Below are 19,989 nucleotides of genomic sequence, written 5' to 3'. Positions count from 1 at the left end.
ATTTATCGTATTTATTTTCTTAAGGACGTTCTGTTCCCAAATGTTTGTGATGTTAAAACCTGTTATAATAAAACGTTATTGAACATTCTGAGAAGGAAACCCAAAACATGAATTTCCCAATAACATTACAAGAAATTTCGAGATACATTTATATACACAACAGCTGAAGTAGCATTCTAAATTAAAGCTTTCTTAATATTTATGAAATGTGTGCAAAAGCACATAAATATGAAATTCGATACCTTTTTCAATGCTACCTTACGACCTTTCCCGTGAAATTTTTCAATAACTCTCTGGGGGTTTTATGACCGCAATTTGCAATTTATCATCAATTTGATGTGCAAAGGGCCAAACATAAAAGTGGTCCAAATGGTGAATGTAACAAAGGGCAATAAAAGCGGTTATGACTGAACCGAGGGACTGTCCCCTAACCATATCCATAAGTGGAAAGCTTGGTTTTCTATTGATTTCTGGTCAGAAACTTGCTGCAATCACCTGAAATTCTGAGTCAAATGCACCTGCTGCTTTAACACACAGAAAAACTTGGAATAATGTTTTTTGAATATGAAAAACTTCTCAGATAAGCAATTATTGTTATCATAATTAAGAAACAAGTGTAGTAATTAAACAAATCTTATCAAAAAAACAAACAAACTATAACAAATTATTTTGATGTAATATTGAATACATTACAACTTGTATTCTTGACAGTAATTTGTTTTGCTATTTTCCTTAACAATCTTTATTATAGTAAATTCATGATAAGCTCTGCTTAAAGAAAAGGCGAAACAAAGAAAGTATCAAAGTTTAATTTTATTTTTTTCGAGTGTTCTTGCGCTGTCTCTTCGGGGGAACAACGAAAACTATAGCATACTTATGGGCCGCTTTGAGAGACGCCATAAGACGCTTAATAACTGTGAGTAGTGGCGAACCGGGAGGGGCGCTGTTCGTGGTGGGGGCGTGGCAAGGACATGGACGGCGGATTGAGGGTCCTCCGTCCGATGTACGTGCCAATGGCCGTAGTCGCAGTAATAAACACACGCACAGCCCAGTTAACACAGAAATATGCCCCAAGTGTCAGGGCGGGCAAAACATGCGATGATGAGTGGAGCGGTGGGAAAAGCGAGGGAAAGCCCAAGGAAATGGGAAATGGATTTTCAGTGGCCTTTGTTTTTGTGTTTTTTTTTTTCTGTTTCATTCTTGTTTTTCTTTGTTTTTTTTTTTGTGTTTTATAATTACTCTGATAGAGCTTGTTTCTCCATGTATGTGTGTTTCTGTGTTATGGTAAGCACACATAACGGTAATTTAATTAACATACATAAGCGCACACACACACACACACACACACACACAACGACACACACAAAACAGGGTATGTGGCACACAAAGAAAGGTGAAAGGAGAGGGGAAGTTCTTTGAGGCACTTACAAAGCGTTTCGACAAACTTTTTGACTTCTTTTAATCGATATTTGATTTGGGGGGTTAAACGCGTTTTCAATTTAGACATTAATAACTTCCGAAAGCACTTTATATTTTGAATTATTTGCAATAATTTTGATTATTGATTGAATCAACAAGCACACAAATTTGGCTATATTATGATAATATTTATTTTAAATTTTAACTATTTATATTTGGGGTGTGTTTACAGGTTTGTTTTTGGTTTGGTTATATTCTATTTGTTTTTGAGTGGTTTGCCGCCGGATGTTGCACGTTTTGCCACCACTTCCGTTTCCTGCGTTGCGAGCGAACCAACCGTCGAGAAACGCGTTCCGCAAGCGAATAAACAAAAGGATTTCCACCGCTTTTCCTCATAATTCCACTGCCAGTGTTGCCGTGCTGCAAGTCCTGCGCAGTGCAAAACTGAGAGAGATTCTGGGAGGGAATAAGCGCTCTCTCATTCTCTTGCCCTCTCCCTCTTTAAAGTGCAACCTGCTGACGGAACATCTGTGTTTTTGTTATTATGCCTTCGTCAGCAGCAATAGCAACACTTGCAGCCATTCAATTGCAATTGTGGTAACCAAACATACAGGCATTTCAATTACAGTTACTTGTGTGTCGGGGTCACCGAAATAACTGCCGACTAATTGATGGCACACAAAGGGTTTACGGGCTTATTTTGATTGATAGTAAACTGTTTTGGTGTACAGAGGAAATAAAATGGAATGGTTGATTTTTGGTAGTAAAATATTAAATATGGACATTTTGATTTATAATAATTAATAAATAATCAACAAAAAATATATTATTTTGTATTTTTCTTGTTTTAAAAATAATATTGGTTTCTTATTAACATTAAAAAAAATATATATATATACATACCACTTTTAATTTCACCATAGTTTGAGTCACAAACACAAAACTTTGGGTATGATAGCTCAAGTTCAGAGCCTTTCTTTTTGCACGACGATTCCCACACAAATGCAGATGGAAGTATCTGTGTGAATTTGGGGCCTCGTCGACGGCTGCCTAATGTCAAGGTTTTTTGGCTGCTTTCGAAAGTGCAGCAGCAGCTGGAAAATCCGAAACAGCCGAAAGAGCACGGCACGTGGCCAACCCACCGAAGGGGAGGGGATTCAAGGGGGTTGATTATGCCATTACCAGGCCAATCCTGCACCTTGCCCCCCTGCACACCATCTCCCCCTTTCCCAAAATCCCCCGGACTGTTCTTCGCATGAATGAGCAAAATTGTCGCGACAAACCCGATTCGAAAGCCAATGTCAAGTGCACGAGGCAGCAAGGATATGGAGGCATGAGCACTTTACATGCACCATGACACCCCACTGTCAGCCCTCCTTTCACTACGCCTCTGTCCATGAAAGGTACAGTGAAGCTTCTTTACCATACACCGTTCCTTTTTAATACTTGCACTTTATGAACCCTTAATGCTGCAACAGTAAAATTAAAAAACCAATCGTCCAAAGTTATTCTATACAAACTGTATCCAAACATTCAATTTATTGCGAATGGTGCTCCACAGGGAGCATTAGGTCGGTTGCTTTTGTGACCCCCAAATTGGATGGCACACTCACGTAAATGGGCGTGTATCTATATTTTATGGGCCATCGATTGCAGCCAATTCCTCCTCTTACCCATTACCTCCCCTCACACAAAACGCGTTTTAAGCATAATGATCTATGCAGGACATAACACAGTACGCCAGGCATATTCCACTTATTACTTAATATGTAGTTATTATAAGCACAATATTTGCTCGCGTTAAACATCAATTTGTGTTTAATTTATGGAAAGTGAAGCATAGTTTATTCAGCTGGCAGAAGCAGATTAAGCTGTTTGCGTTTGTATAAAGAAAAAATATTTCAGTTGAAATTTTTAAAATTTTAGTATCGATTATTAGTTGATTCCTCAAAATGTAGGTTTCATTACCTCAATCTGTTAATATTTGTTTATGACTAAAAAACAGATAAGATCAAACCCACGGTACTTGCTAAACAGGTACCCTCTTAGAAAAAATGTATTCCATATTTAAACTACCTTAAATATGCAAATTTAAAACGAAGTAAACCCCACAAAGATTAATACAACTTACTTTTCACATTTGTTATTTATTCAATGCTGTTTATTATTTCATGTAAGTTTTGAACTTAATTATTAGTAATAACCTAATGCGAATAAAATACAATTATCTTGTTTAACTGTTGCTGTCTGACTTTCAGCTGCAGAGGATTGGCTGCTTAGCGTAATTATGTTTACTTCTTAGAATTCCCTTGAAAATCTCTATAAAACTAAAAACTTAACTCATAATTCAGGCTAATTTCGAGAAACGACGTATTAACGCAATCAAATTTTATAAACGTATAAGAGCTTGAAATGCGTACATAAATAAATTACATTTGGGTTTCTATAGCTACGATCTACTTCTAAGGAACAGGCCACGCCACAATACGTTTACGACCAGGTTTTGGGTACACTGAACGGTCCGAACCGCTGGTGGTTGTCCACCCCTCGCACCGCAAAGTAATACCTCTGGTTCTCCTGGAACTGGTTGAGCGTTACGGCCATCGGCAACAGCATGGCATGCACATCGCCCACATGCCGCCAACTTTCCGTGCTGGGCTCGTGGATTGTCTCCTGGTATGCATAGATCTGGTAGGTTACACACTCCGCGAATCGTGGACTGGTATCCTCTAGCGTCCAGGAAATAACAATGCCGGTGTCCAGCAAACTGATCCGAATTACCGGTCGCGATGGCGGCATTTTCCAGGCAGCATTAAAGGGTTGGGCAGGAGACGAGGGTAGTGGCGCCGGGTGAGAGTACCTCAGACGCGAAGAAGACGGCGGGGTGTTCTCCGAACGGATCTGCATGGTTACGTTTGAGCCTCCGGAATTTCGCTGACCTAAGAATTATTTTAAGATATAGTTAGTAACAGGTTTAAGGTATGAGATGATTTGAACCCACCTCCTCCATTATTTTGGACTAACTGTCGGGCATTCACACGTCCCAATTGCATCGGTGACGCTCGGACCACATTTCCGCCTCCTCGACCTCCTCTTGCCGCTGCCGCCGCCTGAGCAGTCCGCTTTACAGCCGCATTGGACGCCTGGCGAAGTCGAGCATTTGCCTCAATTTGCGCCTGGTTCGCCTGGGCAGCCTTCGCTGCCGCTGCCGCCGCCGCCGCTGCATCATCCTCGTCCGTGAGGTCAATGACCGCCTTTTCCTTGGGCTTCGCCGGTGCTAAGCTGGGCTGCTGCTGCTGCACATAGGCTGCGGATCCCGCTCCACTGCCGCTGGCAGATGACATGGGCACCGAAACTGTTGCACCGGAAAGAGGAGGCTGCTGAGGGCGCACTTTCGTTGTGCATTTGGGCGTCTGTTTCGCGGGAGTTGCACCAGGACCGGAACTGGGACCAGGGCGAGGTCTGCAATACAAAAGAGATCAAGTTAATAAAGTCTCCTTGGATTAAGTGTATTCCGAAAGAGGGTATTTGTAAATACTTTACTTTTACTTTTCTTTTTATTGGGTTGGCAAGAAAGTCATGTCGTTTTTTTCCAATATTTTCAAAGATGATTTATTTATATCAGGACTTATAATTAATCAATTATGTATTGGCCGTTTTGTTCGACCACTAATGACCATCTTTCGGACAGCTGCATAATTAAGCGCTCGAAGAACTTTTGGTCTTTTCCAGCAAAGAATCGAGATAAGTGGTTTTCGACAGCCTCATCTGAATCAAAGTTTTTACCATTCAAAGAGTTTTGAAGAGAGCGAAACAAATGGTAATCTGGAGGTGCTAAGTCCGGACTATAAGGTGGATGTGGTAGCACTTCCCAATTCAGCTCCGTTAATTTTTTCCGAGTGACCAAAGATGTGTGGGGCCTAGCGTTGTCATGGTGAAAGACTATACCCTTGCGATTAGCTAGTGCCGGCTCCTTTTCTTTAATTTTTTCCGCCAAATTGAATAGCTGGCGACAGTACACATCTGAATTGATGGTTTCATTCCGTCCCAGCAGCTCAAAGTGCACTACACCCTTCCAATTCCACCAAACAGACAGCATAACTTTCTTCTGATGGATATCGGCCTTTGATGTGGCTTGGGCTGGCTCATCTTTCTTGCTCCATGATCTTTTTCGTTGGACATTATTGTAAACAACCCACTTTTCGCCGCCAGTAATGATCCGCTTCAAAAAAGGATCGTTTTTAATCCGTTGCAGCAGAGAATAGCAGATGTTGATACGCTTAGTTAGGTGAATTTCCTTTAAGTTATGCGGAACCCAAACATCGAGCTTGCTTACGTAGCCAAGTTTCTTCAAATGGTTTTCAACCGTTGTATGCGACACACTGAGCTTCTCTGACATCTCCCGCGTTGAATAACGCCGGTTTTCATCCAGCAAAGCCTGAATTTGATCGTCAAAAACGGCCGATGGTCGACCAGAACGTGGGGCGTCTTTAACTCCAAAATCTCCAAGCCTGAATTTGGCAAACCAGCGCTGACATTGGCGATCACTCATGGCATCTTTACCATACACTTCGCACAATTTTTCCCGAGCTTACACCGCTTTCCTTTTTGGAAGTAAAAAAGCAAAATATGCCGAAAATGCTCACTTTGGTCCTCCATGTTTAATTTGCTATAGCTTCCACAAATGTTATCGAATAATTACCAAATTTTTGTCGAAAGTACCTAAGACAATTAGCTTTAAAAAGATACTAAAAAGTGTGACCCTGGTGCTCGATTTGTCGTAAATAAATTAGATTAAAAACGATTACTAAAAAAAACGACATTACTTTCTTGCCAACCCAATACAATTATTTCATTGCAAATGAGGATTTCTTTGCGTTAATAAGGAAGAACAGAGGAGATGTACTTACGTTTGGTACTGTTGCTGCTGCTGCTGCGGCTGCTGCTTCTGGGATGCGTACGCGGGGGAAAGGTTCCGGTTCCGCATGGCAGTCGCCTTAGCGGCGGCCGTCGCATTGGAAGCCGAACTCGTCATGGAGGCAGTGGTTCCGGTGTGCTTGGAGGCGTACATGGTCCTCTGACCTCCTGGTGACGAGCCTTGCAGGCGTTGCACATTTGGCTGATTGTTGACCGGTGGCGTGGACGAAATAGTTCCAGGTCCTGGACGCTGAGGCGTTATCTTCTGCAGGCAACCCCGTCGTACGGGAGGCGTGGCAGTGGCCGCCGTTGCTGTGGATTGAGCAGTATTGGCGGTGGATCGACCTGGCTGCTGCTGGGGACTAGGGTTTGGAGTGGTACTGTGACCTGGACCCGTTCCGGAAGAGGATCCCGGTCCAAAGGACGGGGCAGGTGGCTTGGGTCGCATGGGCGACCGCATCGGCGAGGTGCTGGCCTTCGGTGGTGTCCCGCTGGGTGGCGCCAACATACTGCCTGCAGCATGCGGCTGATCCGGAGCAGCAACCGTCGGTTTCATCGCCTTGAACGGTATGCCCACCTGGAGACCAACGGCCCTCGTTATCCGCACAGGAGCGGTGAATTGCATGTTCTTGACCTCCAGATCCTTAAGCACCCGCTTGTGCACCGTCTCCAGATCAAGGAACTGCTTGGACACCTCGGCGATCTTGCGTCGGTAGGTGGCCAGGGTGCTTTCGCATTTGTCCAGCTGCAACCGGATGTCCGCAAACTCACTTTTGACCAGCATTGCCTCGACTACTTTCTGGAGAACCAGCTCCTCCAGATTGTCGCGGGTCATTGTGTCGAAATTCCGCCGGAAGGCTTTAAAGAACTCCAGGCGTAGCGGCTTAACATCCTTTTTGATTTGGGGTTCAGGCTTAAGCTCGAATTTGGCTTCATTTTCTTCTTCTGATTTCAGGGAATTCTCGGATTTCACGTTTGATTTATCCTCCGGTTCATCCAAATCAATTTGTAGTGTGCCATCAGTGGAGCTGTTTGAGTCTGAGTCATCAGTCTTAGGTTTTTTGTTAGGTATCTCCTCCTCCCGATCAGGACTGTCCAGATGCTCATGGTTTCGCTTGGCGATTTCCTTTTCCTCGCAGGTGGATTTCGGGGGTGCCTCCAACACCGTCTCCAGATCGGCATCCATTTGCTCATCGGTGCTAAGGCGCATACGCTTTGATACCGATTCCTCGGCATCCTCGGCAGGCCGTAACAAGTTGCTAGAATTACTGTTTCCATCATCGGCGGAAGAGGGCTTAACCTTATCGTGGGTCTTCAGTTTCTCAAACTGATCACACGCATTGTCGGAATTATCCACTTGCAGATCTTTAACCGCAGCCGATTCCTCTGTGGAATCACTGGAAAGTCCTTTAGTTGCTGCTTCCTTCTCTTGACTTTCAAGCGGTTTCTTTTCCGGGTTCTTGGCTTGCGGTTCATCGTCCTCATCTTCAGATACAAGAACAACTTCGTCGTCTTTGCCATCAGTTTTTCCGGACATCTCACTCATTGGGTTTCCGTCAGTTTCCACTTTCTTGGTTTTATCTAAGGGTTCGAAGAAAATAACTTCATCATCAGACTCAGGGTCATTGGCTTCCTTCTCAACAGTAGGTTTCTTCCCTTGCTCATTGTCTTCGGTTTCCTTTTCACAGACCCCATTCACCTTTGGTGCTTTATCCTGTTCCAATATAACCACGGGTTCATCCACTGCCGCCTTCTTTTCCTGTTGTTCTTTGTCCGCCCCCAGAAGGGTGTTTTTAACCTCTTGGGTTTGAGTTTGAATCTCCACTTCTATCTTTGGCTCCTTATTGGAATCCTTTGATACTTCGTCTTCGACCACCATGAGCTCCTCCGTCTTTTCTGTTTTCTTTTCGTCTTCCGGATCTCCTATAGACTTTTCTTTCAGCTTTTCCTCTTCCGGAGCGTTTACTTCCTTTGTGTCTTCTTGTTCTTCTGTCTTCTTGCCCTCTTCCGGATTTGTAGTTGCGCTTTTCGCTTCCGACTTTTCTGTAACCTCTAACTCTTTTGGTTCTTCTGTTTCCTTTTCATCTTTTAGTTCTTCTGCTTCCGTCTCCTCTTTCTGTTTATCCGCTTCCTTGGACACTTCAGGCGCTTCGACTGACGTTGACTCTTTATCTTCGACTGGCCTGAGCTCCGTTGTGTCTTCAATTTCTGTCAACTTTTCTTCCTCCTCGTTAGCTTTAACAGGATCATCTTCGGTGTCCTCCACGGGCACTTCAGGGATATTTTCCTTAACAATCTCCTTGTCTTCCACTACACCTTTCTCTGAAGTAACTTTTTCGGTATTGACTTCCCTTTTGTCGCCCTCCGTTGGGACTTCAGTTACCATACACTCGTCCGACGAGTTCAAATCTATGACATCCTCTTTGGGCTTTTCTGTTTCATCGGCCTGTTTTACTTTTTCATCTCTAAGGATATCTTCATCATCTGAGGAAATCTCTTCCAAATCGTTGCCTGTTTGTTTGTCGTCGGGGTTTGGCTTTCTGCCTAACTTTGTCTTCTTGGAGTCCTGAGAGCCAAAACCATCAAACTCATCGGAACTGGAAATGCTGTCAAGAGCATCCATAAACACATCATCCGTTGAGGTATTTAACTTTTCCTTGACTTTTTCATTATTATCTACAGCATGTGCTTTGCAATCTTCTTCCTCTTCTGATTTGACATTATCCTCGGTTGTCTTTTCTATATTCGGTTCTTCGGGCTCTGCTAAATCGTCGACCTTCTCTTTTGAATCTGTTGCGAGTTCGGCAGTTTCTAAGCCTTCTTCCCTTGTGTCCTCAGTGTGAATCTCAGAATCCGCCTCTTTACTTTGTAAAAGTTCCAAACTCTCTTCTTCTCTAAGCTCAGTCGGCTTTTCGTCAGCTGTTTTCTCCTTTAATGACGCAGAGTCGCATTCCTCGTTCTTATCGAATGTTTCTAGTTCGTCCAAATTTCTGGGACTACAATCCACAACGGAGCTTATTTTGTCCAGCAGGGCATCCAAATCGCTACCCGCATTGCGTTCTTGCTCCGATCCTGTAATCGGTTTATCGACTGTCTTAAGGGAATCGACGCCATTAGTCAGCTCACAAAGATCATCTTCATCCCGTGACGTTTTACTCGATTCGTTGACAATCGCTGTAACCAGATATCAATATACCAAAATTGTTGTATCGATTTAATTGATTTGGTCTTACCACGGGTGGAGAGGGTTTCAACATCACTGACTAGCTCTGAAGAAAGGGATCGCATTAAAGCGCCCTCTGTGGAGAGTTCCTTCAGTTCCATGTTTTGGCTTACTTCCATCATTTTTCTTTTCTCTTTTTTTTACCGAATTATTCCGAAAACATTGAACTGCTGAAAAATAGCAAGAGAGAGAGAGAGTGTTTACAACAAATCTGGTGACCACCCTGTTGATAACATGGCAACCCAAAAAAAAAAAAAAACTGATTCTGACCTTACCCTGCTGGATTTTAGAAGACCATCAGTGAAAGAACCACCAAAATGGAAAAAATTTAGAATACTCCTAATGAACTCGTTTTTTGAATAGCAGAGCTTTCCATTCAAAGCTCTTCAGAAGCTTTGACAATGGTTTTCGATTCTGAAGCTAATGATATAACTTGGGAATTATACTTCATAAGCAGGTCTTATTAAACAATTGATTTTTTTTTATCAAGCTGTTAACAGAAATTCATGAGATTTATTTTATAAAAATGGATTTACAAACACTAAGACAACACTGTAAAACGGTACGAAACCATGGATTATCAAATGATGATTATTTTAGATAGTGGTCCGATCCAAAATTTAAGACCAACAGCTTTTTTTGTTTCTTTTTTCGGATTCGATTCGGTGTGTATCTACCTATAAGTCTAACCATGTGTTGTTTTTGTTGGTTGTCCCAAGCGCTCGTCGCTTTCCGAACGCAACAATAGCAACACATCGGCGCAGCGAAAATACGAAAGCAAAGCGACGATAAATGTGTGCAAAAAGGAGAAATAAGTGACGAAAGATGCATAGAAGGGGATGGAAAAAAAGTGACCTGCTTCTTGCGACATAGGGGACATACATAGGTCCGAGATGTTTATAACTGTAATTAGCGTATACCATTTTCACTAAGAAAAGTGAGGTTAGGTTGAGTTAATTGGCTTTGAAGGCGTTTATATACGTGTAAATATTATGTTGATGATATTAAAAAATGACTTACAAGTTTAGGAGTCCTTGTACTCGGTTATCTATTTTTTCGATTCAGCTACACTTGGAGAAATTAAAATGACTTGAATTTCTCGCCGCGTTCCCAGCAAAAATGAACGAGGCGAACGCCAAACCAGCTGACGAAAAATGAAATGAGAGCGAGAGAGCGAATAGCTATGAGCGGCAAGGCGGAAGGGACGTCTGGGAAAGCGGGAGGGAGATAGCCGGGGGAGGGCGTGTCTCAGGGTGATAAGATTCGATAATGTAATCCTACTTCTCCTAAATCTCAAACTTTTCAAGAACGTAGGGAACATAAAAAGTCGTCTATACCCCAAAACTATAGAGCAAGTTGGCAGTTCTCTTTTTTATTAGCAGTTACAATTAAAAAAAAAAAAAAAATTTTATAAATATTCAAGAAGTATGGCATAAAAATCGAAATTAGGTGAGAAGGGATCTTCAAGCAAATGTTTGATAACAACGCAGAAAGCCAAACGTTTAAAATAGCGCAAATAGAAGCGTTTTGTTGTTCGTGAGCGGGAGGGGGAAGATGCGGACGTAGTCCGTTAGAGCGGGATGACTGCATGTTCGCCCATTAAAGGCAACTTAAAGAGGGAAGCAAAACTTAAGTAAAGACGATTAGGTTCTATCCATTTCGGATCAACTTATAGCCCAATATAGGTTTATTTAGACCATATTTTAGTGTGTGGTAAACAAAAAAGTGGGTGGAAGTAGGGTAAATCGAAAATTAAAAAAAAACGAAAAGAAATTGCCTCTGGTTAATATAAAAGTTCTAAACTTTCAGAACTTAAAACCTATGTAGCTTCCGTCCGTATGGTCTTACCGAGATGCTCTTTAGGACCTTGCCAGGATACCGGTTTCGCATAAAATTGGCAGAGCGAGCGGGACGGACAGAGAGAGCGGTTAGAGAGTAATTGCAAGAGAGAGCAAGAGGCCAAATATATATACACGTGGCTATATATATTTGTCTGTATGTAGAAATTGAATAAAGTTCGCGTAGCACCGAATACCACACGACAAAGATACAACAGCAGGGCAAAAAGCAACAACTACAGCATTAAGCAAACGAAATTGAGGTGTCGTTAGCTATACATATCTGCTGTTTGAAAGCTATAACCCGGGTATTGGCTTTATATAGAGATAGTGTCCTACGAGCTAGGGCTAACATCCGAATCTAGCGATTACGACTGGTTACGGAGACTATACTTTTTTCCAGATATTATCCTCTGTTTTCTATCTGAAACTTAAATATGCACATGCATGTAAAAATGCATTTATGTATCTTTTATGTTTTGGCAAACTAAAGTTTGCTATCTGATGTATCATTTTGAGAGTCCGATTTTGGTTATGACTATATATCTCAAACCGCTTTGGGCATTAGGCCTATTATAGCTGTCCCACTCTCGCACACCCATACGGCTGCTTTGGCAATGCCGTATCTGTGTGAGTTTGTATGTATATCAAAATGAGTCTGTGTGCGATTTTGCAGCGCGTTTACATTCTTTTTAGGTTACGTATCGATTTTGATGCAGAGTGAGGTTAGAATGAAAAACATCCAAGTTTTTCTAAGTCCTACGAAACCGAGTGGATTTTTGAAGTCCCGTCAGTGTTGACAATGATTTTTGATATTAGGCGTTCTATGGAGACGCAACCCTGAAAAAACTTGAACCAGCAAACTGCCAGCAAAAACGAAAGCAAAACGGGGCAACATTTTTATTCACCTATTGTACAATTTTGTGTTTTCAGGGTTGCCACGTATGGATTATGCTTGCCCTATATATTATGTGAAAGGCTTTATCTCACTTAGGAACCCTCAAAATTAATATTAATGCAGATTTGTGACCTCGCAGACGAGCAGGGTTGCCACCTGCCGGTCATATATTTTTCGCGTTGCTACAGCATTACGGTCAATTGTCACGTGCATATGAGAGTTACTTAGTCTATATTCCAGCAAAGTTATGGATCTTAATTAACATATTTCATAATACCCTTTCCAATTGCAACCACCTGACAACCCTAAAAACACAAAATGTCTTAGAAGAGACTACCATATCTGACGTATGGTACCCAACCCAAATCAAAACACGGTCAAAACCTCTAAGACTAAGCCCAATTACCAAGTAAAACATTTGATTAGTTTAATAAAAACCAATTATATTATACAGTGATTTGTAAAGATTATAAATCAGAAATGCAATGAAAAAAATTTTCACTTACCTTCCTACGGACCCGAATAACTTGTTTATTAACTGAAGTAGTCACGAAATATATTTGAATACGACATAACCCACGTCTTCCACTATCAATGGTCGATAATTTGAATGAATTTAACAGTTTTTTGGCGATTTGTTTACAGTTTGCAAGCAAATCAGCTCCCAATGCCCCTTAGCGACGAAGAATGAAACACAGACTAAAATAAGACAACAACAAAAGTTGCGGAAAAGAACCAGTCCAGGAACAACTGGTTCATAATAGTAGCGCCCAGACGGCAGTGCGCGGCATGTGAAAAGCGATGGGTGCGTGACTGCGAAAAACAAAGAAATTTCGTGTTTCAAGGTGAAGTTAAAAAAATTAATATACTGTGAGTTTGTTATTAACCCAAGAAATTAAAGGGAATTCAATTAAGCAAAATGAATCAAAACCTTTTTTTTGACATCTGGGATAAATATGTTTAAATGTTAAAACATTGATTTATTGACAACGTCAACAATGAATGAAACGAATGTACAATTTTAAAATATATATCTTGGTCTGAAGCTCATATAACTCATATAAAATATTATATCCAATGTTATACATAAATCAAAGCTTAGTGGGTTCGATACCTGTGACCATCTCTAATTGGAACCAAATACCTAATACGTTGTTTTTAGGGCTACGAAAAGCATTATCTTATCTGTGAACGGAACCAGTGGAAAATAATTGTTCCAGAAATCTAATCGTGTATCGCTTTTTTATTCGATTCAAGTACATTTTTAAAGCTTATATGGTAATCTTGACCAAACAAGCAATAGCTTGAAAACTTAGAGAGCTAAAATTTTAATTATAGAGATTAATATTAGAAAAGAGCGAACCTGTAATGGGAGCCAGCTTAATCCACCCCTGGAAAACTAGATCCGGTTTCCGAACCAATGGCAAGCGGTACAAAACATAAACATCTGTAGATTATAGGTTAAATGGTTTTATAATAACAAATGTGGGAAGTTTTCAATTAAGATGAGCAACCTGCTGAACTTTGCCCTGCGTCACGGCGCCAATTCGGTCAGGCGCATTAATCTACAAAGCCTTAGACTGACAGTACCGGCTATTATTAGCAAATCGCCGGTTTGTCCAGCGATAAAGAGGTTCTCCTCCCAAGCGGCCCCATTCGATGTGAACACTAGTGTGCCCAAGGATATAATTCTTTTTAAATATGAGAACCCGCGCTTCTACCAGATGCTGAACTTTTTTGGCGTCTGCCAATTCGTTTTCTGGACATATCTCTCGCATTTTGCCTTTACAACGCTAAAGGATGCACCAGTTGTAGAGAAGCCCGGAGAGGATCTCAAGTGGTTCCAGCGCATAAATCTTGGAGATAATAAGTACAGAAATGGCATCACAGTCTGTAGTTTTCTAATAGGTGAGCCAATACAAGTGTGATATCTTTAAAAACCATATAAAACTTTCCGAACGCTTAGGATACGGTATTCTATTTGCTGTCTGGATGTTCACCCTTCGTTCGGTTCGATTTCTTATCCTGAGAAAGGGAGGTCAAAGTGTTTCTTTTGTGACGTATGGACCCTTTAACCGAAATCGAATTATGACAGTTCCTTTAAAGTGTGTTTCTGCCGAAGAATCAAGAAATTTGGCCAGGGTGCAACTTCCCATAAAAGTCAAGGGAAAAACCTTGTACTACGTCTTGGATATGCGCGGCGAGTTCCGGAATCCCCAGTTGTTCGATTATACGGCGGGTTTAAAGAGGCGCATATAAAAAAGCTATTGTTATTTTTTAACTTATAATTTGTAAATAAAGATGTACACTAATTAAAATGAAACCCTTAGTAAATGGGTTCCGGTTTTTGGGTGAGCAGGAGTCCAAAGCGCTTCTTGATGGTGATCCTCTGACGGGAGTACTTATCCTCTGGAGAAAAGCGTGCTGGATGAGCAGACAGAGTTGGACGACCATCCTCAGTGCGTTTCTACAAAATTAAAAGGGGTGAGTTGAGCAGGTAAAAGTACCAAAATCAGGGATTATTTACCTTCAGGGTGTAGACGCGGTCCCCGTTTTCGTTAATTGTGTACATCAGATACATTATTGATGGGTTTTTTTTTTGTAAAAAGATGCAGTAAATAAAACACGTGTGGCGTGCGTTGCGAAGTGTTACCGTATAAGCAAAATAAAATATTCCACACAATACAATCGATAGATTCCATGAGAAAAGGTGGTAAACTTTGATGAAAATTAACTTAAATCGATGTTTTTCCACCTCTAAATCGAATTTTAATCCAGGCTTGGCGGACTTTTGTGAACAATGTCTAATAAAGTGGATAAACTACACAAACAGGCTTTAAGGGAGCAACAGAAGCGAATAAAACCCGGAGAATGCATGAAATATGTAAGAATGGTCATTGACTCAGGATTTCTAAGCATCCCCGAAGGTCAGGAAATGCTGCAGCAACTTAATTCCTCTGATTTAAAGTACGAAATAAAAAGCTTGCCAGTGAGCTATTGCATCCTATGGGAACGTAACGTGGGACAGCAAACGATTTCGCTGGGAACTAGTCCTACTGGTTTGGATGAGGCATGGAAACGCGAGAACCAAGTGGTTCAATTTCTACCCGAATCCAGTTTTCATAAAGCTCTTAAAGACCAAAGTCTGGTTTGTCTGGGACCCAGGTTGCAAGACTCATTTCCTGATTGCCAGTACACCGTGGCTGTACCAAAACCTCGTCATGGCAAACACAATGCTTCATCCCACCAGGATGCATTGATAGAGATGCAGCTGCTGCAGGAACTCCATGTGGAGCAGCTAAACCGCCCCGAAGGCCAGGACCTATTGGCCCTACTCCGTCGGTACACAAAAGCCATTGCTGAGGCCCCCTACAAAAAGCAACGCAACGAAAGTCTGGGATGTTTTAAAAAATACCTGGCTAACGATAAAAAGCAGTGCGTGCGGGTGGATCAGGGAAATGGATATGGACGTCTATGGCAGCAGCACCTTAACCGATTGCCCCAAGTCACGCTTGAGGTGGCCGAATCTGTCATAGCCCAGTATCCCTGTCCCAAAAATCTTTTGGATCACTTCGCTAATGATCCCAATGCCGTGCAAAATCTAGCCGACTTAAAGATCAAGCGCTGTAATGGACCTCAACCTCTTCATACCGAAAGACGCATCGGAAATGTTCTCAGTAATAAACTGCATACCTTGTATAATGCTAGAGATCCAAATACGTTGTTATAGAATAAAAAATAAAAGTAACAATCAGTATGTCCATATCCATATGACACTAGTCCATTTAGACTTGATATATCAAATACTAGAACAACTTAGCTTTAGAATCTGCTCATATATTAGCTTTCTTAGTTATGTACAATTAGAATTAAATGTTAAAGTAAGAGCTAAATATTTTACATTATTTTTCTTCTCGTATTAGGTATAATTTAAAAATCACAATGTTCCTATACACATTACTATGAATTCAATTAATTGTTGTTTGCACACCTGAAGAATTGATAATATGTCCAGTCGAAAGCCAGAACTCTGTGAACATTGAATTGGGCGAGAGAAGATGAGAGTGTTGTCGTGGAAAAACTTCAGTCCGTACTCTATAGCGTGGCCAAAATCCGGGTGAATCCTAGGCAGGCGGAGACTATGGTTTGTCCAAGACCCCAGATCATGGCGTAAATGGGCGACATGGGCAAACTGGAGGCTCGATGCACAAAAGCAATAACCGCACTACTGATGATTCCACTTGAGGCCGGTGACAGGAAGCCCATGACAAGGATGAGGATCGAGAAGAACCTTCCAAACTTGTGTTTCCGGAGCGTTACGAAGGCCACCACGGCGGCGCAGGTGTGGATGAAAATTGAGGAGAATAGTGCCCACAAAAAGACATGGTACCACATTTCGCGAAAGGTGTTGAGTCGGGCCTGCGATCGAAGACCCATCACATCGGCGATGGTGTCCAGTTCATCGGTGTCATAGCCCTCGGAAAACATAGTGAAAAGTCCTGACTGATGAAAGATTGCGTGGGATCTTTATATATGTACTAGTTGCTAGTTATTGCTTTTCCGTTGGTCAGTTGAGTGTACAGCCGCATTTCCGTTGATGGATCCTTTCTTTACAGCATGTATCCTCCGTTCATTGTTCTGGAACACCACAAACCAATTAGACTTGACCTTTTGGCATTTATTTATACTAACGCTTGCACATGTGTGCTATAGGCCACACCCGCATTGGTCGTTTTTTATCTGTAGTTAAGTTATAGTCATTCCTTGTTGCTTATACGTATAAAACATGGTATTAACTTCCGGTATCCGTGTTTCTTTAACAATTGTTTGTTTTATTTTTAATTCGTGCAACAATCGATTGGACTGTCGTCACGACACTCAATTGCCTTTTTCTGGCGGCAGTGAATTTTAAAACTGGTTCGTATATCAGTCTGTCAGTTTTAAACACCCATAACTGATAACTATCACCAAACCAACCAACTTTTTTTTAATTTGTTTAATTTTGTAGTGTTTTTGTCTGCGATTTACTATTGCAACGGGATTGGAACGTTTCGGGAATAGACCAGATCTGATAAGCAATCAGCTGTAACTCATTTAAGAACTAGTTCAGCTATAATGATAGAACAACAATAACGATTCCTAAAACAACCGCGTATAAAAATAGTTATAATAATAAGAAGGTCTTCGTTTTTTAAAAAACATATCAGCTTATCAAACACCACTGAAACTTAAAAGCCTTTTAAGCTTACCTATCGTTATCGAGTCATTGGTATCAGCGAACCAGTTCGTAAAGAACCATCTTAGCACTAGTGACAACTCTGCAACCAATCCATAAACAAAAAAAATTTTGTGTAAACTAAAAACAAAAGCGGAAGTTGAAAAGCATCTTTTTAGCATATATTTTGGCCCCTTATGATTTGTTAAGTTTCTGTTTTGAAGTATGGGATGCTGAGAGATCCTTGAACAAGTGTAAGTCTATGACACATTTCTTTCAAAGCGAACCCACATACGTATGTACATATATGTATGTAACTGCATCCAGATATATATACATATATGTACCCATGTATCTTACGCATTCCCGTCTATATGTAAGTAATATGTGTGCCGATCCGATAATCGGTTAAATTAAAAGCCTCCCATTGAATTAACGTTGCGTGCGAATATATATTTACGATATGTATTTTTACCCAGCATATGCTTGCGAGCAGAGATTAATTAAAGGCCCCCCTTTTGCAGACTTCATATACTTCGAGCCCCACAAAACCAACGACGCATTTAATCAATGTTCTCCAACGGATTGCCGTGCAATCTGTCGTTTCCGAGCTGTCTCAGTGTTCCAAAAGACGAGATCGGTAATGAAGAGCTCCTGCCATCCAACATGGGGACTCGCGAGCCTGTTATACTCAATGTCTACGATATGGTGGGTAGTCCCGATCATATTTTTTTCACCATATAATAAAGCAATTTTTTTTAGTACTGGATTAACGAGTACACCACCTCAATTGGCCTGGGCGTATTTCACTCGGGCGTAGAAGCGTTTGGCACCGAATTCGCCTACGGCGGACATCCATTCCCGTTTACGGGGGTCTTTGAGATCTCACCGCGGGATCACGACGAACTGGGCGATCAGTTCCAGTTCCGTCAGAGCATCCAGATCGGTTGCACCGACTTCACGTACGAGGAGGTGCGCCGGATCGTCGAGGAGCTGGGCAACCAGTTCCGGGGCGACCGGTACCATCTCATGAACAACAACTGCAACCACTTCTCGGGCTCATTAACTCAGGTGGGATATTGGGCATACCTCCCTGCTTACACAGAGGAAATTTCCATCGATACTCTAGAATTTGCTTAGGTGGTTTCGAAACCTTAAGAGATATGAGAACCCCATTTGGGGTGTGCTAAATAATGAATCATCGAATGTCAGATACCGTCAATTACAACCTAAATAATTCGCCGTGATTTATTTTAGCCGTGTTCTGAATTCCTTCGACATTTAATATTTATTGTCTACCTTGATTCCCGTTTGTACGTTTTGTACGGGAACTTTGAGTTTAAATATTTAACGAAACAAGCATTTAGTAAAAGTCATGCAAAGAAGAAAACTTTGAAACCCTATTAACATAAACGCCATGTAGTATTTTTATTCCCCTTGACTACAGACACATCGAAGATATATACATTGTTACTTTTTCGTTTCAGATACTTTGCGGCCAAGAAATACCCAGCTGGGTCAACCGTTTAGCGCATTTCAGCTCCTGTGTGCCATTTCTACAAAGATGTTTGCCAAAGTGAGTCAATGAAAATTAAACTAAATTATCTATTTCATTATAAACTTGCTTGTTTTTGTTTCTTAATCTGTTTTAGAGAATGGCTGACACCCAACGCCTTGCAGCAGAGCATTACAACAATCCAAGAGCGCGAAGACTCAGACACCAGTCCCCTTTGAGACGTTACCTGACCGAGAATTTGTCACTTGGCGACACACAAGCGATCATAGTTCACATCCAACTGCAGTCTTTAGACCAACATTGTTAAGTTACACAGAGCGAAATGCCGCGTTACTCACGTCACATCAATTTCCAAGCCAACAAAACGCCCCCCAAACAAAAAGCAACAACTACTATTAATAGATTTAAATTAGGCGATATACATACATACATAGAACAAACCTACATAGAAACATACTTATACATACTTGCGAAGTGACTAAATTATTGGCTATTGTAATTTGTATTTGTAATATGACTATTCAGAATTAAGATATTATTAAGTGGCCGGTAAATTTAAGTAGCAGGCGCCGTTCAGCAGCAGTGTCATTTATAGAATTTTAAATTACCTACGAAGACATCGAGAAATCATGATTAGGCACTTGCTAAATTGTACTAACAATACCGCAGACATATTGGTGAAACGATATCAAAATGTTGCCCAATTTACTTGTTTACTTTTGTCAGCGGTGGGAATTTGTTTTTTTTGAATTCCCACCAAGCATCTGAGCTCGATTATTGAGATGATTTACTGGTTGATTTCGTTTACACCATTATACAGAGTTCATAAGCCGCATGTCTATCAAAACACCAAAATGATCTGTTATCAATAAATATATGTACTTGACATTCTGATATTTACACATGCATAAATACTATTATTAAACATTTTTAAAGAAAAATATATTTTGATCGAAAACAGTT

General features: G+C 41.2%; 7 protein-coding genes across 10 annotated transcripts in view; 3 read left to right on the top strand and 4 right to left on the bottom strand.

Annotated features, from left to right (window-relative positions):
* The window catches only part of LOC108096669, a 62,360-nt gene extending 60,594 nt beyond the window's left edge, over window positions 1-1,766 (bottom strand). The window contains exon 1 of the mRNA XM_017198442.2: window positions 1,429-1,766. The gene's annotated coding sequence lies outside the window, so the exon portion shown is untranslated. The remainder of the gene's footprint in view (window positions 1-1,428) is intronic.
* A 1,780-nt stretch (window positions 1,767-3,546) lies between these two features.
* LOC108096842 (activating transcription factor 7-interacting protein 1) lies at window positions 3,547-13,015 on the bottom strand. 3 transcript variants are annotated; one of them, XM_017198753.2, is made up of 5 exons: window positions 12,802-13,015; window positions 9,570-9,729; window positions 6,330-9,510; window positions 4,421-4,881; window positions 3,547-4,358 (listed from the first exon to the last, which is right to left on the bottom strand). In XM_017198753.2, the coding sequence occupies exons 2-5, from the start codon at window positions 9,679-9,681 to the stop codon at window positions 3,910-3,912; spliced, it is 4,203 nt and encodes a 1,400-aa protein (XP_017054242.1). In that variant the 5' UTR covers window positions 9,682-9,729; window positions 12,802-13,015; the 3' UTR covers window positions 3,547-3,909. The 3 variants fall into 3 exon arrangements, with proteins under 3 accessions (XP_017054242.1, XP_017054244.1, XP_017054243.1); XM_017198755.2 differs by having other exon boundaries at window positions 9,570-9,726; XM_017198754.2 differs by lacking the exon at window positions 12,802-13,015 and adding an exon at window positions 10,580-10,710.
* A 683-nt stretch (window positions 13,016-13,698) lies between these two features.
* Window positions 13,699-14,613, top strand: LOC108096527 (transmembrane protein 223). Its single transcript, XM_017198210.2, has 2 exons — window positions 13,699-14,203; window positions 14,262-14,613. Exons 1-2 carry the CDS (start codon window positions 13,801-13,803, stop codon window positions 14,552-14,554), a joined length of 696 nt encoding a protein of 231 aa, XP_017053699.1. The 5' UTR covers window positions 13,699-13,800; the 3' UTR covers window positions 14,555-14,613.
* LOC108096528 (H/ACA ribonucleoprotein complex subunit 3) lies at window positions 14,566-14,942 on the bottom strand. Its single transcript, XM_017198211.2, has 2 exons — window positions 14,823-14,942; window positions 14,566-14,762 (listed from the first exon to the last, which is right to left on the bottom strand). Exons 1-2 carry the CDS (start codon window positions 14,874-14,876, stop codon window positions 14,622-14,624), a joined length of 195 nt encoding a protein of 64 aa, XP_017053700.1. The 5' UTR covers window positions 14,877-14,942; the 3' UTR covers window positions 14,566-14,621.
* Window positions 14,943-15,058: 116 nt separating this feature from the next.
* LOC108096950 (crossover junction endonuclease EME1) lies at window positions 15,059-16,188 on the top strand. Its single transcript, XM_017198918.2, has one exon. It carries the CDS (start codon window positions 15,096-15,098, stop codon window positions 16,023-16,025), a length of 930 nt encoding a protein of 309 aa, XP_017054407.1. The 5' UTR covers window positions 15,059-15,095; the 3' UTR covers window positions 16,026-16,188.
* LOC108096952 (transmembrane protein 170B) lies at window positions 16,112-17,366 on the bottom strand. Its single transcript, XM_017198919.1, has 2 exons — window positions 16,988-17,366; window positions 16,112-16,933 (listed from the first exon to the last, which is right to left on the bottom strand). The coding sequence occupies exon 2, from the start codon at window positions 16,781-16,783 to the stop codon at window positions 16,391-16,393; it is 393 nt and encodes a 130-aa protein (XP_017054408.1). The 5' UTR covers window positions 16,784-16,933; window positions 16,988-17,366; the 3' UTR covers window positions 16,112-16,390.
* Window positions 17,367-17,589: 223 nt separating this feature from the next.
* On the top strand, window positions 17,590-19,926 carry LOC108096902 (deubiquitinase DESI2). 2 transcript variants are annotated; one of them, XM_017198849.2, is made up of 5 exons: window positions 17,590-17,764; window positions 18,035-18,218; window positions 18,273-18,581; window positions 18,998-19,086; window positions 19,163-19,926. In XM_017198849.2, the coding sequence occupies exons 2-5, from the start codon at window positions 18,081-18,083 to the stop codon at window positions 19,242-19,244; spliced, it is 618 nt and encodes a 205-aa protein (XP_017054338.1). In that variant the 5' UTR covers window positions 17,590-17,764; window positions 18,035-18,080; the 3' UTR covers window positions 19,245-19,926. The 2 variants fall into 2 exon arrangements, with proteins under 2 accessions (XP_017054338.1, XP_017054339.1); XM_017198850.2 differs by lacking the exon at window positions 17,590-17,764 and adding an exon at window positions 17,803-17,886.
* Window positions 19,927-19,989: the final 63 nt, after the last annotated feature.

The sequence above is a fragment of the Drosophila ficusphila genome, unplaced genomic scaffold (genome assembly GCF_018152265.1).
Source record: "Drosophila ficusphila isolate 14025-0441.05 unplaced genomic scaffold, ASM1815226v1 contig_414, whole genome shotgun sequence".
NCBI classification, from domain to species: Eukaryota; Metazoa; Arthropoda; class Insecta; order Diptera; family Drosophilidae; genus Drosophila; species Drosophila ficusphila.
The sequence above is the reverse complement of the archived record's forward strand: the minus strand, read 5'-3'. Positions and strand labels throughout refer to the sequence as shown.

What these genes read in the sequence shown, in the direction of transcription:
- LOC108096902 (XM_017198849.2), top strand. Translation starts at nt 18,081, where the DNA reads ATGTTCTCCAACGGATTGCCGTGCAATCTGTCGTTTCCGAGCTGTCTC. An exon ending in TACTCAATGTCTACGATATG is followed by an intron (nt 18,219 to 18,272) that starts GTGGGTAGTCCC and finishes AATTTTTTTTAG; the next exon opens with TACTGGATTAACGAGTACAC. An exon ending in CTACAAAGATGTTTGCCAAA is followed by an intron (nt 19,087 to 19,162) that starts GTGAGTCAATGA and finishes AATCTGTTTTAG; the next exon opens with AGAATGGCTGACACCCAACG.
- LOC108096842 (XM_017198753.2), bottom strand. Translation starts at nt 9,681, where the DNA reads ATGATGGAAGTAAGCCAAAACATGGAACTGAAGGAACTCTCCACAGAG. An exon ending in TGAAACCCTCTCCACCCGTG is followed by an intron (nt 9,511 to 9,569) that starts GTAAGACCAAAT and finishes ATCTGGTTACAG; the next exon opens with CGATTGTCAACGAATCGAGT. An exon ending in CAGCAGCAACAGTACCAAAC is followed by an intron (nt 4,882 to 6,329) that starts GTAAGTACATCT and finishes TTTGTATTGCAG; the next exon opens with ACCTCGCCCTGGTCCCAGTT.
- LOC108096952 (XM_017198919.1), bottom strand. Translation starts at nt 16,783, where the DNA reads ATGTTTTCCGAGGGCTATGACACCGATGAACTGGACACCATCGCCGAT.
- LOC108096528 (XM_017198211.2), bottom strand. Translation starts at nt 14,876, where the DNA reads ATGTATCTGATGTACACAATTAACGAAAACGGGGACCGCGTCTACACC. An exon ending in ACCGCGTCTACACCCTGAAG is followed by an intron (nt 14,763 to 14,822) that starts GTAAATAATCCC and finishes TTAATTTTGTAG; the next exon opens with AAACGCACTGAGGATGGTCG.
- LOC108096527 (XM_017198210.2), top strand. Translation starts at nt 13,801, where the DNA reads ATGAGCAACCTGCTGAACTTTGCCCTGCGTCACGGCGCCAATTCGGTC. An exon ending in AGTCTGTAGTTTTCTAATAG is followed by an intron (nt 14,204 to 14,261) that starts GTGAGCCAATAC and finishes CCGAACGCTTAG; the next exon opens with GATACGGTATTCTATTTGCT.
- LOC108096950 (XM_017198918.2), top strand. Translation starts at nt 15,096, where the DNA reads ATGTCTAATAAAGTGGATAAACTACACAAACAGGCTTTAAGGGAGCAA.